Genomic DNA, 17201 nt, shown 5'->3' with positions numbered 1-17201 from the left:
GCTCGACCCTTTCCTTGTTGTTGGAACACAGCAATTCTGTGGCTCACGATACCAGGTTTAGGGAGGTGTCGGAAATGTGGGCTGAGACATAATACGATCAAGAACTGCCGGCTAGAAATGGACCAAGCAGTACAAGGTGGTGCAGAATGAGGCACAAAATCTCTTTGTAGATATTGTGATACTCTCGTGTGTTTGGTATTGTCATACTAAGGGAGTACTGGGTGTATTGTTCAGCAGTATTAGCTTGTTTAGATCCCTTACCAGCCTTTTACAATTAAGCTGCCTATATCCACCCCGGGAGGAAGCAGTTTCCCATGATGCATTTATCCTGTTAAGCCAAGAGACATGTCATTTTCTAGACAGATTTGTAAATACATCTAGTCAGTCAGCCATTGAACTGATTTTTGGGGGCTTTTGGAACTTTGCTTTCATGATGGGGTGAGTTTGTGTGTGTGTGTGTGTGCGCGCGCGCGCACCCGCGCATGCACACATACATGCAAGATTATTTTTAAATACGCATTTTCCTAAACTTAATCCTTTAACAATAAGTTAATATGCTTTAGAATTTGTCTGGTTAGAAAAGGAAGTGGGACTCTGTCCCTCTATTTATTTTAAAAATGAATTCTTAAATCTAAGCAGAGTATTCAATATGTAAGATGATCACATATCAGTTGTTGATTTATTACCAGTTTCATGAATTTATCATGGTAGCCTGTATGACCTTGACCAAAGTTACAAAGCAATGTAAGAAAATATGTACCAGTTATATGGGATACAGCTTTATTTACCTTTGAATTGGACAATTCTTTTTTCCTTATTTTAGTAACTGTAAAATAAGCAAACACTATGAATCCAGCAAGCAACTTAAATTTGATACTCGCTTTCATTTTTATCTAGAACTGTGGTCACGTATGTGTGTTATGTGTGAGTGTGTATTATAAATCTGCTTATAGTTTAGTTCAGTGACTCAGCAGCAAGAAATACATTGCCTATATATTCGTATGTAATTGTACAGCTTACTGTTAACATCTTTAGGTCACTGACCAGGTCCTCCAAGTCTAATTTAAGTCAGATGCCAGGTATAAACACTGTGAATACCTGTTGTAAGTTGATGCGAAAGTTTGGCACTGCAGTCAGGTTCTAAAATGATTCAGAACTGGGCTCCAAGTTGTCAGCTAAGTAGTTGCAACGCTGTTCTGTGGGTTGCTTCCAAAGGCTCGCTGGACAGGTCTCACCTACTTCCGTGACCTACTGTTAAGGCTGGCTTTGGAGGGAGCCATACTGCTGCAATGGAGCAGTAAGAAGTTAGGTCTTCGCACTGGTCTCATGACTTCTTCACTGACTGAGATAAACCCTTGGTAATCTAGGGCTCACATCTGCCAGTCGGTACTGTTTTCTAATGCGCAGTCTGAGTCTGCGAAAGTTTTTTTTATTGATTAGCTGAAGTAAGAGTCATTGTCTTAATTTAGGAAAATCTTGGTTTAAATATTAGTCAGGTTTAATTTTTTGCATCCTTCTGTACTTTAAAATAAGGCACAGCTTTCTGATTTCACAAAAACAATTTCCAACTTCCATAATTCTTGCATCCATGCAGACCTCAGCATACCTCTGTTGCATTGGTCCACAGTGGGATTAATAAAGTTTTATTCTGAAATAATTTCTTTGGCCTAGTGTATTAGCTCTGGTTCTAGTAACATCATTTACGTAGTAATACCATTTGGAATTTCTTTGAAATGCTTTGTTCCATGTTAAGCCATCATTATTCTGACCTATCAAAGAAGCAGAAAGGGATTTACATCAGGAAAAATCCTTTAATCAACATGAAGTTTTCAGTTACAATGGAAGTAGGAGACAGAGGAAATTACAGAGAAAATAAAGAGATCATAGGAAATGTATCAGCTTATAGAAGGAAGCAAACAACTTTGAATATCATTTATTGATGAGAAAAATGGAAGACCCTTGGAGTGTTGTTTTGGAAATAGTTTTGGAATTAGTAGCAATGTTTCATTTTTTATTCAAGGAAGTAGCCCAGCCTTAGAACCAAGAAACAGTTTAATACTAAAATATTTTCAGTGCTTGAATGTATATTGTAGTCTCTACTACAGGAAGGAAGAGAAACAAGAGACGGTTGTGTTGTGCGTAGTTTGAGAGGTACATGGAGCTCAGAACCCTTGTCAGGATGGGGGAACATAGCTGTGGAGGTATGCGCTACTGTCTGCTTGTCTCAGGGTGCCTCTTAGCAAGATTGACAAACTTGCTTAGGAGCAGAGCAGTTATTTTTTAAGCAGATTAAAGTTCTTTGCTAGTTTTGTCTGCTCTAGGACAACACGTGATGGCTTTGTCTGTCTTCACGTTTCCCCTCCCAATTTTTGCAGTTCTGATGAAGATAACTGAGCAGTAGCTTTCAGACTGTATCTCCATGTCTAGTCTCTTTCCTGCCCAGGGAATAGCAATAGACTTTTCTGTCCTTCATGTCTCTGATTTGGAGGCATGCAATATCTTCTCTTGCTATCTGAAGTTTTGTAGTCTGTGAATAAATGGAGGAAAGAGCTCTCAACTTCGCTGTATGACTATACAGAGAAAGATGAGATGAAAAAACCTGGCAGTTTTGGAGAAGAAATCTCAGCAAACAGGTCTGAGCTGCAAGAGTAGTTCCTGGATGTCCTACTTCTGTTATGCTGGGGGTTGTGTTCATGAACTGAATGAATTAGAAACGTGAAGAATGGACCCATGGAAAATATAGTTGCCTTTAATGACTGGGAACATGGAAGATTTGTGGGTTCCCTTCCATTTTTGTGTGGGGGAGCAGAACAATGTGAAACAATTTAGAGAGATTATAGATTGATGGGTAAATGAATGCAGAGAAGCTGGAAAAGGAAAAAAAGATGAAGGCTTAACCCAGAAAAAATCATTTAGTGGACTGTAGGAAGGAAGGAAAGTTTTAAAGATGGAGGAAAGGGATATAAAAGGTGTTCACATAAAGGCAGAGAATAAAAGAACATAGGAGAATATATACAAGGAAGTAAGGATGGTAAAGAAAAGAGAAAAGGTGTAAGATTGAAAAGTGGAGAGAATGGCAACAAAGGAATAGTGAAATGAATGGAATAGGAAAAAAATGGAAAAAATAAATTTAATAATATATATTAAGATATGAAATATATCCTTTCTATCACAAATCGTGCCCATGTCTTGATTGTGGAGACAGTTTTCAGCCAATTGCTGTGGTAGCCAACTGTTGCTTGTGCCAGAACACACCATATCATGTATTATACATTTTAAAACGTTCCCAGAACCTGGGATAGCCAGGTATATAAAGAACATGTACAGGAAGATAGGAAGGATGACAAGAACTCAAAAAAAATCTCAAAATAAAATAATTTTTGTGAAGTTGAGGATGGACATAGGAGAAGTATCAGATACTATTGTGGAGCTATTCCCCTCTGTTAAAGTAATTTATTTCAAGTGCTACCTTCCATCTGATTCAAAATAGAAAAGAAACTACATTTTCCAGTATGTTCACTCTCTAATTCTTTTTTCTGAATTTAGGAAGGAAAGATATATAATATAAGCTACTACATTTACTACTTTTATACGGATTTTTTTTTTCAATAGGTTTCTTTCGGTTCTCATAAGTTTCCTCCTACTTTGGACTCTATGCTTTGTATATATTTGCAAGTGTTCAAACAAACAAACGTGTTTTGCCACATCATAGTGATTGATGTCTTCCAGCTTTGTTCTCTGCTATGATGCTCTCGATTAATTTTCCAAAGCAAATAGCATAATTTGTTCATGGCAAGAAATGTTGAAATGGGAAAGAAAAGAAACTGGAATTAGAGAAGACTCTAAAAAGTTTGGAGCAGCATTATTTTTATCAACAATCATGGAAAAGTTTCAGTTCTGTATTTACGACAGTGAAAGTTCTGTTATTAGAATGTCCAAAAGGTGTTACTTCAATATTTAATCTTTTCTTTGGTTTATCTTAAATGAGGTCATAACTGCATCTCTCGTATTAGTTGTTTGATGAAGTATATAAAAGGGTACTTTGATTTCAGCAGAGACCAAAAACTGGCCTTATTAGCAATCAGAAAACAGAGAAGTTTTGTTTCTCAGGTGCTTTCTCTTGCCTGTGATGGAGGAGAAATATCGGACTTTAATAACCATGTTTCCTATTGCAATGACTCAAGTCATGATTGTGATGCCTGCCTGTTACACTGAATCAATCACTCCATGCACTTAATCTGCTTCAGGTTATTTCTGTTAACTTGTGCAGATTGTGTATATGGCTGAGGGCTGTGTATACTCAGCTGGTATGAAGTTACTGAACTAAGGTTTGCGCAGTCGAGAACTGTCTTCTTATGCCATTGATAGATTAGGCGTTCAACCTAATCCTTTTGAAAGATTACTTTCAAAAGTAAGTAATCTATTTACTTACTGTAAAGAAACTGTTAAAAGACACAGAGAATGAAATAAAGCAGTTGCAACAGTGCAAAGCAGATGTATGATGAGTTGGTGAGAAAATACTGTTTTATATTTACCAAGAAATAATTTCAGGAGATAATTACTGCATAGCCGTAACATCACTTAGGGGCACATTTTCACATTAAATCAGGATTTCTGTATTCCCTGATTTTTCTCCTGCACTGTAAAATCATAAAGTACATCTGCATAAATCCCCCAAATTTATTATTTTAATACATCGAGCTAGTGCATTGAGATAGCATCCATTTCTGGGTGAAGCCATTCAGATTACAGTAATGTGGTTACTTCCAGACTCTGTGTTGGCTTATAAGGAACTGCTTATCTGATTTATCTGTCTGTCAAGATAATTTTTTGAATGTAAAGTGCAAAACAAGTTGTGGTGAGATGAGTCCCTATGCAATATATTCAGTCTCTTCAGAGGCTTGAGACTTATCATGTGTTCTCTGCCTACAGCTTCAGGGAGAGAAGAGGGGATGATGAGCGAAATTACCCTTAGGAGAATTATTTACTGAAAAAAAGAAATAAAGAGAAGCACAGGAGTAAAACATAGCTGTTGGTATTCTACACTTTGTCTTTCTGATGAAGGGCACAGTTATAAAAGAAATTTGACTCCACTGGTAAGACTGAGTCACAGGAGTCAACAAATGATAAAGATGGTGAATAGAGCAAATATACTCTGAAAATCTATGAAAATGTGAAGAAAAATAAGAAACAAACTGCAAAAGAAGCAGCAGATTCTATATTTAGCATCAATGTCCTATTTTAAGATTGTATGGAAGAAGCAAAATGAAATCAGTTGATTTCTTTTCAGCATGCATGTCCTGCTTAGGAATGTTACACTCATGTGCCTGATTCTTACTACTTCCTTCCTCTTACTGCCAGCCATGTTTAATGATGGAGTCATCCATCCATGCTTCATTTCAGTGTAGAGTACGTTTTTTGGTATATCATTTATCAAGCAGTTGCAAATTCAGAATTCAAAATAAGTTTACATCTGTACATAAGTGAGCATTATATGTAAAAGGAAGGCCTAGATAAATGAAGTAAGCGATCCAAGATTACGACTGGCTGCATTTGGGAATTCTAAGTACGTCAGCCCCTATTCATCTTGCATCTTTTTCACTACAAATTCATAGATCATTGCAAGGAGTAAGACAAAAAGGTCCTGTTTCTGGCACATGTTTCTCAAACACGTTGTTTTTTAAATTGCAATGCTTAATAATAATTGAAAATAGTATGTTTTAACATGCTAATACCCTTTTTTTTTTTTTAAACCAATTAGTCAAAGTGATACAGAATTAGATTAGCACTTAGCAGTTGAGGCAGTCATGATTCCTTAGAGGTTCCTATAAGACCTTGTATACTTTTTTACTCAGAGCCTCTGTTTTTCAATAACGATTTTTTTTCTGGCATTAATCAACCTTTCATTTGTTCAGCATTTCTGTAGTTATTATTAATGTCTCTTATGATAATGGAGATAGCCAGTTAGTTTTGAAATGTACTTCTGAGGCAATTCTGTGCTGCCCCTAATCATTTTAAAGGTTGGACTCCAGAAGCAACAGGTAGACAAAAAAAAGTATTTTTGTCTCATATTCTTTTTCAGATCAAAAGAACTAAAATAATACTTCTATTTTCCCCATATGCACTGATGCATCATTAGTTTATCTCACCAGTCATCGTTAGGAACTTAAGTATTTCATGTTAGATAAGTCCCTCACCAACCGTAAAATATATTGAAGATATATTGAGAAAGGGGAACCTTTCTCAACCTATTGTATTACTCAGAGTTTTGTTACCTCCTAAGTATAATATTAAGCAGTATTTTTGAAGCACATCTTTGAGATGGCTGATTTTTCGTTGCGTACTGTAATTCCAAGTAGAGTACTGCCTGTGTAACTCGGCGTATGTTGAACGAGGAGAACATACGTCTTTGCTGGAAGGTACTGGAATGCTGGAGGAGAGTAGCACTGAATGCCCTCTTTACATGGGCCTTTTTGGATTAGTTGCCCATTAACCTCTTGCAAAACTGTTATTTGAATTGCATGGTTCCACTAAGGTTTTAGGTTTTTTTAATCCTGTTACAAAAACAGCACAGCCTTATCCTTATTTTCTTCAACTCTTGTGCTGTGTACAGAACTGGTAGCCTGACGAAGAGAACAGCTGAAAATGCAGAAACCCTTTGAACTGTGTGTTACATATAGCTGCATATTACTCAAAATAACATCTTGAGTTATGTATTATATATAAAAATGTGCAGTTTTAGATTTTTTTAATGAGCATTAAATAATTGTATACAATGTACCACAGCACCAACCTGGGTAGCGTCTTTTTGACGCGGAGGCTGAGTTTGGCCTCTAAATAAAGGAATGAGTAATCCTTTACAGAAGATATATGAACGTTTAGGATATGGGGTCCTTTTCTTTTGAATGAATGTGTATTTATTCAAATGCATGTCGTTTGAAAAACAAACTTACTACATGAAATTCCTGATAAGGTTCTCCATCTAAACTTCCTATCATGATCTTATAAAACTTGTTCCGTGCTGTTCATGATTGTGTACTTCTGCCTCACACTCATGTGGAACGTTCTGCTATTTCTTACGTGCAAACAGGTAAAAAACATGTAGTATTTTAAACTACTTAAAATTACCAAAGCCAAAATGTAGGTACATTACCATGTAAGCAGTAGACTTTCTGAATACTACCTATGTAGACCAGATTTGGCATATGCTGTTCTGTAGATGTAATATGTGGAAAAATACATGAGTCAATTTCTGACCTTACTGAAGTGAGTGGCAGGGACTCTCTGATCTAAGTGGAGCCAGGATTTCACACATTATTATTCCATAGTAAACTTTTGTCATTGATAAAGTGTTACGTATTTTCTGTATATGTATGCATATGTATGATTTCATCAAGTAATTCTGACTTGGACACATACCAGTTCAGCCCTATGGGTTTGGGTCTTACAAACTCAATAGATCTGAAAATAGAATAGAATAGATTTCTGATGTGAAAATTCTTCTTAGTATTGCAAAGTGGCTTAGGATAGCAACTTGATGATAGCTAGTATTCCCAAACTGAAAATACCGTTGAGAAAAGCCCCCAAAAACAAACAAACAAACAAAACTCCACTATTGTGTGCTCCCATATTTAGCTCTTGAAACAGCCTGGGTTGATTCTATTGATATACCTATTTTAAGTTGCAGAACTGTCAAAATAAAAGCAAAATTGTAATTACGTATGTAATTGGTAGGCCACCACTGCATAGTTCCAGTTTTACTCAGCGTAACCATTTAAGCCATCTTTATCATACTGTGTCTTTCATCCTGAAGGCTTTAGAATCTAAAATTTGAACTGTTCTCACTGACAATTTATCTTAGCTGAAATACAGCGATCTCTGGGTAAACTATTAGCAGCAACATAACAATACTACTTTTTTTTCAGGTAAGAAGCAGTAATGTATCCAACCAAAACTGCAGGGACAGTTCAGAACCATAGTCATATTCACCAGTGTTGTAAAATGATGAAGTGAGGAAGGTTAATACTTTTCTTATACAAATAATGCTATGATATTCTTAACAGAAACGTTGTCACTATTTGAAGTGCGTATCAAGCCAGCAGTGCAGTGTCTATAAGTACTCTCATGTGTGTTTAGGTTGAGGTGGTGCGGTTTGACCCAGGGGGTAGAGTACTACCACTAAGATTCTTTCACCCATTCCCTCACTGTATACACTTTCGTTTTGTTTTGTAATGACAAATACCACTTTTTTTCAGAGAGCTGGCATGATTACAGGGCAAGAAAGTAGGATTTCAGGAAATAACATTATGTTGACGTAGTAAAACTGATGGTAGGATTGGCCCACTGAAAATTTTAAAGGAAAATGCTGGTAAATTGGGGTTTCTTGAAAAAAATTATCAAAAGTTTTCTCCAATTCTGCCATGCTTCGCCTCTCTTTGACTAAGCATTTGGCATACTTTATAAGGATCTTATATTCAGTACAGTTTCACCTCTGATATTACTACCAACCTCCTTAACCAACGTGCAGAGTGCCTTCCTTCCCCCCTCCCTTTGTTCTTGTGACAAGGCTAACCTCAGCTGTGCCGGGGTTGGTGGCATTTGCATGTGGAAATGCACTAATATGGATGTTTTTCTTTGTGTGTGCATCCTTGCAGTGTTGTATACCAGGATGGATTTTATGGTGCAGACATTTATGTAAGTATTCATTGATGTGCATGCTGTCCTTGTACATTACCAGAGTCATTCTTTTTGCAAGTTTGCTGCCTAGCTTGACTCTGTTTTGTCTATTTACCATCCCTTGCCTGTCAGAAAGAATTGAGAAGAATATCTCTCATATTGGAAGACCTTTCTGTTCATTACATCTATCATTGTTCAGTGGAGCTGAATTAACTCTTCAATCAAATGCTGAATGAATGCAAAAAGATGTGAAAAATGCAGGGGGGGAGGCTTCTCCCTTCAAAATTAAAGTTCTAAGAAACATGTATAAAGGTTAAAAACAGAACAGAAACATTCCTCTGCAAATCTCTAATACTTGTTCTTAAAATCAAAGCAAATTGAGTATTATTGACACCTGAGGTCTGAAAACCCTGTATGGAGGGACGTGGACCCAATTAGGAGTTCCCAAGTCCAGGCAACATTTGCTTATATATAAGTCCTGTGGTGACAGTAGAGCTTAATTACATAGTCAGTTGAAGATATGGCTATGTATTGTCCTTAATCTGCATAGACTTCTGTCTGCTCTTTTAAAATCTGCCTATTTCAATTTAAATGAAATAGGTAGAAACTGCTCATGGAAAAAGGAGTGATTGTGTTTATTAGTAAGAATTGATAGGACTGGATCCACCATTACCTACCTCACATTAAATCCTCACCGGCCACCAATTTCATTTTAAATAACACGTCTCTTTTTTTTTTTACGTTTATTACCAGTACTGAAGTTCTGAAGTTTTAAACTTGAATGTATACACAGAAGCTACTTAGTCTGAGTACACAAGAAGTTTCAGATGATTGAGGTTGAATTTCACTCTTCTAAAAGTAATTAGTTCTTACCCCCTATATTCACAGTCTTTAAAAACACATGAATGTAAAATATTTTATCAATATTCCACTAATCTTTCACATTTTTTATCATTTTGATAAAAAAAATCCAGTCCTAAATTATTGGTATTTAGGCATTGTCTTTACTGCAACAGATAGCATTCTTTAACGTGATTGTGCTTCTGTTGTACTGTCTCTCTTGAGATACAAAGCAATAGATTAGGTGAAATTGGGATGAACATTAAAAATTCAGTAGGTAGTGCTAGGAAACATTGCTCATATCAATAAGCTCTTAGAGCGATTTCCAAGAGAAAAGAACTTTTGGGATAAGTTTTACATAAAAGGAAAACAATTTGAATTTGTGGAAGAAGTAGGTACAGCTTTTCTGATGGGGGGGAAGGCTAAACATTTGTTTGAGTAGTTTAAAAATATATTGAATTATTATGGGTTAAGATTCTCTCTCTGTGTACTTTCGTGGTGTTATCAGAAACACGTTGTTTATGATCCCTGAGAATCATCATTTGCTGAAGGCTAACACAAGTGTAGTATGCTGCTTAAATTTCACCTAAACACAGTGCTGTCACATTTTTGAGCTGTATAGGATATGTTGTACAGTGATGAATTTCTTCAAGTGTGGTTTCCAATTTTCATTTTTCTTCAAACTGTCAAAAGAATATGACATTCATTTTGCTCAGTTTACCAAGCTGAAAATCTGAAAGGCAGCAAGACATCTTCCTCAGGCTTGCTTAAGGTGATAGTATAGGTGGGAACTAAATGTTAATGTTACAGTTGGTAGTTTTGGAATCTGCTGCTGCTGAGACACAGGAGTATCTCTTTTGATGCTTGAAAAAAACACCATTCATACCTTTGATTTTACTTTATTTCATTTTAAGATGGCCTTCACCCTCTCACAGACTCACGCATTTCGGCTCCAGAAGCAACTGATTTCAATGAGGAAGATACTGAAGAAAATTACTAATTTCCAGTAGCTTCAGTTTCACTCTCTGGAGTATTCATGTGCTTAAGAAAATGGGATGACTCTACTGATGCATCCGTTTTCATTCACTTGCAGGCTCGTATCTCTGTTTGCATTCCTTAGTCCCCTAACGGAGAAGAATGCTTACCTTTACGGTAGTGGATAGAATCAAGATATTTTTGTGGAATTTATTTGAGTTGTTTATGTTGTACTTAAGGCTGCTTATTTTGTAACTTATTTTTCTTCACATTTGTTCTTTCTTCCATCTAAAACATTTTGTGGGAGGGAGAAAGTTGGCCAAAGTTAAAAGAAAATATAAAATTCACGGTGTTTTAGTTCTTTGCAGCAGACCAAGTTATTTATTAAATCCCGAATGTTATGGCATAGTTCTACTCAGCTGGTCTTTTAAAGTGCAGAGCAGATGCTTTGTGAAAAAGAGAGAATTAAAATTCAAACAATATAGGTTCTAATAGCAAATGGGAGAGAAAAAGAAGCTCAGAAATACCAAAGAAAGCAAAGCCAAAGGAACAGTATACAGAAAAGACAGACCAAAAATATGTTAACCAGTATTTAAATTTGTGTTTCCTTCTGATAAGATTACACTGAGTAGTGACAGCAATATGGACCGTGCTAAGCTATGGACCATTCTTAACTAGCTATGGATATAGAAATGCTTTGCATGGCAAGGGTATGTGCAAAGGAAGTAGAGAAGACAGAGAAAGATTTTAGTTGCGTAAAAGCTATAGGGAAGACCAAGAACAACAAATAGCCAGAGTGGATTAATAATAACTAGAGGAATAGAAGAGAATAAGAATGTAAAAATAGTAGGAGGGAAATACAGTTTAAAATGAAAAATCCACAGCCACAATTCTAAATGTAATGTAATGCAGTCTAGATTTCATATATTCTTATATGAAATTTGATAACGCCTCTGAAATAGCTGAGCTATTGAATTCCTTTTTTAAATGTGCCTTTAACCAGGAAAAGTAAAGGAGGTGATTAGGAAGTAAGGAAGATCTTTTAAAATTAAGTATTGATTCACTAAGAGAAAAAGTCATTAAAAAAGAATTAAGGTTGCCTGCCAGCAAATGTAGAAGTGCCTAGATGAAGATTGACACGTGTGGAAATGAGAAAATACACTCCACAAAAATAAAACAAGAATACTAACAGACATAGAAATACGCAGTTAAAATAATAGCTCTGCACTATTGCTCTGCTTTATCTCAAATCTGTTGTTTTGTTACCATTGTCATAACGGATGTTTTCAGAACATGTCAGTCTTCAATCCACAAGTGAAATGCTAAGAAAAAATGAGGAACTTGCAAACTCTCCTAACACCAGTTTCAGTCATGCCTTGGTAATATGGTTTAAGCATGTTTATCAGTCAGTTTTATTGTTTATAGCAAGATTTTCCAACCTGTTCTCAGGATGCTGGACCTGTGATACTGTAAAAGTGAGGGGCAGAGACTGCGTGCAAGTACAAAGGCAGGTTAGGATTTGTTCTAAGTTACTGGCCAAGAATAAGGCATATTTTGTCAGCATGGGCGTGGAAACAGGTTATCCGTAGGTGCTGCCATCTCTTCTAGCTCAAAGGTATGACAGTATTGAAGGTGGAGCATGTATTTCCTTCCCAAGGAAAGAGCAGACATTTTAGGTAAAAGTGTATTAATTATCTGTGTTCCCTTGATGGTAGGTGGGTGTGCACAGAGTGGGAATCGTACACACAACCAGGTGCCATGAAAGGTGCTGTTCTGAGGCGAAAAGCAGCGATGCGATGTGCTGTTAGCTCCCAAGGCTTTCTTTCAAGTCTTCTGTGTTTTGTAAATGGAGGGATGTGCCATTTTCTGTGACCTACAGAATTAGAAGCGAGGAGTGGAAAAACGCCTTTTCCAAGGGCGAAAGGCTCCCCGGAGAGCAGCAGGCTGGGTCACCTGGAGCGCTAGCCACCACAGCGCTCCTCGGATGCCTGCTGGAAGTCTGGAGATCTGATGATGAAATGTCCTACTGTCCACACTGTTTAAATCGCCATGTCATATGAATGAAGGAAGAGGAAATGACTGTTTCTTCTTTCTATGCTCTGCAGGGCTGGGTGTAACTTATGCCATTTTTAACCCCATTTCTCTCTTTTTAGCTAATAAGGCAGGTATAATTCGCAATACTAGAGAAGGTTTTGAACCTGGATTGATGTTCACAAAATATTTTGAGAACCTTGAGTGAGAGGGTGTATAGGAAGTAGAAATGAGGAAGAAATATTCTCAACATTCACATTACATTGCATAGTAAATGTTAGTAAGAGGAAAAGCCTGTGGAAGAAAATAGCCATGGTTTAGACTGGTTTAAATTATACATATCTACAAAAAAACAGTGACAGCGCATTCAAGATCAAGGCCAAGTAAAATAATTTAGCTTTTTTTTTGGGGGGGGGGGAGGGAGGGATGATATTTATACATGTTTTTGTGCTCTATAGATACGTATTTACCTTGTGTTTGTGGAAATTATACTTACTAGATATGTATATATTTTATTTAAAATTCAGATTTTCCATACATTTTCATTTTATTTTGGCTTTTTTGCAAATTCTGTGATGACTTCCAAACATGATTAAGATTACTTTGTAATAATTGGTTTCTTACCTTCCACTGATCCCACTGACCTTTTCCAATTTGCTTAAACCGCAGAGATGTATAAAACATTGAAAGGAAACTTGTAATGAGCAGCTTCAGGGAATTTGTCTGAGATCTGTCCTTCCTTCCTTCTATCCTTCCTCCCTTCCTCATTCAAATCATTACATTTCTGTTTCTTTATAGAGTAGTATTTCAAGAGCCTGTGTATGGCAATAAGTTACTACGGGTATGGCATGCTGAGTGATGAGAAAACTTGGCATGCTGCTGTAAAATCATACTAATACTCAAATCATTAGGTGAGAATATGGATTCTGTGTGTAAAATGGTAAGAACAGGCTACCAGTTGTATTGTTTTGTATCACAAAATCACAGATTTTATTCATGTTCCATGAAATACAACCAACACTCAGTGCTGTTGAATGTCCCATTCAGTATTTTATACCAGTGAGATATTTCTTTGTATTTGGACTGCAAGTATATGGGCTTTACACTTAATATTTTAAAGGCAACATAGTCTGCTATAACATTGCAATAGCATTCTTCTGAAAGTAGCAAATATGGGAGCACAGATAAGGCAGTAAACATTATTTTAGCCAAATGTATTATTTTAATTGATTTTTCAAAATAAGACCTTAAAGCACAACAGTCAGATACTCTCTATTTGAATGTACTTAGAGTGGGAAAATAAAAACAGTTCTAAAACATTTTAAAGTGTAGGCACTGCAAATTATGTTATTTATTACTGTATAATTATAACATAATTCAATTTTAAATGTTTCACATGCAGTCTAAGGCATGAAAATAGATACTCAATGTGTCACTCGAGATATATATCCAGTATATCCAGTATATTACTAGTGTATTCATCTAAGATAAATGTAGGCCAAGTTCAAAATCAGAAAATTGTCAAGTAGAACATGTCACACAAGTTTAGAGTTCAGTGGCTTGAATGACAGATTTGCATCCTGATTCCCAATATAAAGTGTACCAAAATTACAGACAACAAAACCAGTAAAAAAATATTTGCTTAAGAATGTTTTAAAGTACGATTTGATAATAGAGTATTCTATAAATATGAAAATATGACATGGACTGGTAGGGAACTATCACTCACGTAACGTGATATCAAAAAATTTAGACATCCTAGATTTAGGTTTCAGAGGTATTCAGGCAGGTTCAATAACATTGGTCTCCTTTTCTTTTTATCGCTTCAGACCCAGTCTTTTCAGGACTCTCACAAATTTAATCCTGTTTGTTGAATCCAAAGTGGGTTAATAAAGTTCAGAGTTTAGCTTGATTGTTCAGCAGCATTTCCTTGATGAATGCAAATCAAAGTGAAAGCAAAAGTAACTCTTATATTGAAGGAAAGAAGGTTTTGAACAAAAATAGCTCTGTCTTCACAGACTGACCAATTTTCAATGGTACTTAAATAAAGGAAAAAAACCCAATTCTCATAGAGCCTACTATCTATAGATTTAAGAGCAGCTGGTATGTGAACAGCTGGTCTTATTTTGGTCTGATTAAGAATATTGAAACAGTGATATGTTTAGGTAATGGCCTGTTCTCAATCTTAGACTGGAATGGGCATCATTATGTGCCTAGCTGGATTGACCTCTCTCATTTAAATAAGGGCTTTTAGAATCGGACTATTAGGACACGCAGAGAAATCATACTGGAGGCTAATTTAGGATCATGGCATACTACAGAATCACTTACTGTCTGCCACAAAATTTCAGGACTGGATCATGAGAACAAGCTGAATGTCCTCTTTATACTTCTCCCATTTGATGCTACTTGATGGCAGAGATATTTAGACCTCAAAAAAAAGGACGAGAGAACAGATGAAGCTGTATCATCTCTCACCTTTGTCCTGGTAGCACGAGCCAGGCCAAGTGTGCCACTTCTGTTATCATCTCTGTCAGCTTCACTGTTTACTGGCTCACTTTGCACGCAGTGACGTTCATTATTTGACATCTGATTGCCCATATGGAAATACCTGCAAGCAAAATTTGCCTATTACACATTCTTCACAATAGTAGTCTATTGATTTATAAAAATTAAATGCTCGAAATGAAAATGTATTTCTTTTCAGTGCTTCTTACTTGCACAAAGAGGCAGCATATATTGCATATATAGTATACAGCATGTACAGCGTATGAAAGTACTACCTTATTCTAGTGTTTGCCTCACACGATCGCTTCAGACAGGGAGCTGACCAATACTGAGTAGGTAACTACTGTTCTTTAGGTGAGCACTTGAAAAAAGTCTGAAAGCACGTTCCTCAAATATGTCGCCAATTCAAAGCCTGGCGTTTCTGACTAGCTAGCTGTCAGTATATGTAAAAGGTGTGTTTATTCCTAGGGTGATATGGCATTGTCAGCTGAGCAATAAATGATTATTTCCAAAAATAAACTGCTTCAGACCTTCAAAGCCAAAGTGGTTTACGTCGGTTGGGGATGAACCCATTCTTCCAAGCAAAGTGGTAGAAAGGGAAATAGGCTGTAACAATCGGCAAAATGATGTTCCTGCTTTTCTAGAAAGTAAGACTGATTTTTTTTTTTACTTGTAAAATCAAAATAGAAGACTCGCAGAAGTTTCTACAGGGAAAATATAACACTGTTTTAGTAAGGGTTGACACAGAGTAGCCTATTGTTCATGCTTCAGCATGTTATCTTGTCTGAATACAGCCCTCCAAAAAAAAAAAGATCAATCCATTAAAATGCACACTTTAGCAAGAGGGGGAATTTCATTCAAAGCTGAGTGATCTGATAGTTTCTTCTTCATCTCTTTGTTAAGGTTGGGGGGAAGATGGGAAAGGAAAGAGGATGGTCCCACGTCCCGGAGGACTCTGGGGTGGCGAATTCTAATTGGAACGTAAATAGTGTTTGTGTTATCTGCGGAGACTGGCCCCTGCTTGTTAATTGGCATGCTGAGATCATTTTGCAATGGTTGATATAACACCGTGGTCCATTGAACAGGAAGCTCTGCTGTTTTCACAGTTTGATAATCAATGCATCACTGCACACAATTCCTTTCAAATGTGTGTTTGTTTGTCCTGTTTGCTTAATTGAACAGCTGCAATTACTGTTACATACAACTGAATGTTAATTCAGGGCAGAAGAGATTTTCCTTCTTCATTATAATTCTATGTATAATTTTGAAACTTATATAATATTAAGGATTAATTCAGTGTACAAATCCATAGGTTTAATCAACTAGACACAATATATAATAATTTGTGCTGAAAAAATTGATGAGCAGGTGAGGCTTTTTTTTCCTTATGATTTTTTATTAATGTAGCCTACACCTCATTCGTAAGAACAATTGCTACTTGAAAACTTGTGGAAGAATACAGTATTGCCTTATAAAAAGCTTAATTTGATGAATGCAGCCCACTGCTTTCTCCTGATCTCTGAGACAAATCTTAACAAATACGAATTTGTGGTGGTAGATTTTGCTTAACCCTTCACTGGAATATTCAATATGTATTTAACCCCTTACCTGGAAATACAGCATGACAATAATATTTCAGTCGGTCATTGCTGAATTTTGCAAAACATCGCTTACGCTGGTGTAGCAATACAATTAGAACATGAGTTTGTGTTTCAGGGTGGTTATGCTGCCTACCGGTATGCCCAGCCTGCCACTGCCACTGCAGCTGCCTACAGTGACAGGTAAGAGCTAATGTATTACTAATGAATATTTGACCAGTGGAAGTTGAAAATGATTTTATGAATTTGCCTTGTTTAAGTCTCATAACTGTCTTGTTGCTCTGCAGATAACTGTGATATCTAAAGCAGGCTGTTTTATTATAATCCATGAATAGCCATAAATTGAGAGATTTTGGGCCTTAATTGAGAATCAAGCATGAGACATGCACATTCCCAAGCAGTAGACCATCCGGTTAATGTCTATGACCCTTCTGCAATGTAGATAAATATATGTACAGCTTCATGATGGTCTGCTACTTAAGATCATTATTTGTCTTATGAGTGTTATTTCAGTTGATTTAGAACCCAAACCTACTGAATGCCCTCAGTTCTCATTGACGTTGTTTTAGTCAG

The 17201-nt window shown here is 36.4% G+C and overlaps 1 protein-coding gene across 22 annotated transcripts in view; it reads left to right on the top strand.

The window, feature by feature from the left end:
* The window catches only part of RBFOX1 (RNA binding fox-1 homolog 1), a 1498714-nt gene that overhangs the window by 1448636 nt on the left and 32877 nt on the right, over positions 1 to 17201 (top strand). For 17 of the 22 annotated variants that reach the window (XM_068908988.1, XM_068908998.1, XM_068908991.1 and 14 more), the window contains 2 exons: positions 8655 to 8694; positions 16747 to 16811. In XM_068908988.1, coding sequence (XP_068765089.1) covers positions 8655 to 8694; positions 16747 to 16811 — 105 coding nt within the window. The remainder of the gene's footprint in view (positions 1 to 8654; positions 8695 to 16746; positions 16812 to 17201) is intronic. The other 5 variants (XM_068909002.1, XM_068908997.1, XM_068908999.1 and 2 more) reach the window with 1 other exon arrangement.

The sequence above is a fragment of the Struthio camelus genome, chromosome 15 (genome assembly GCF_040807025.1).
Source record: "Struthio camelus isolate bStrCam1 chromosome 15, bStrCam1.hap1, whole genome shotgun sequence".
NCBI lineage: Eukaryota > Metazoa > Chordata > Aves > Struthioniformes > Struthionidae > Struthio > Struthio camelus.
This window is presented reverse-complemented; position numbering and strand designations above follow the sequence as displayed.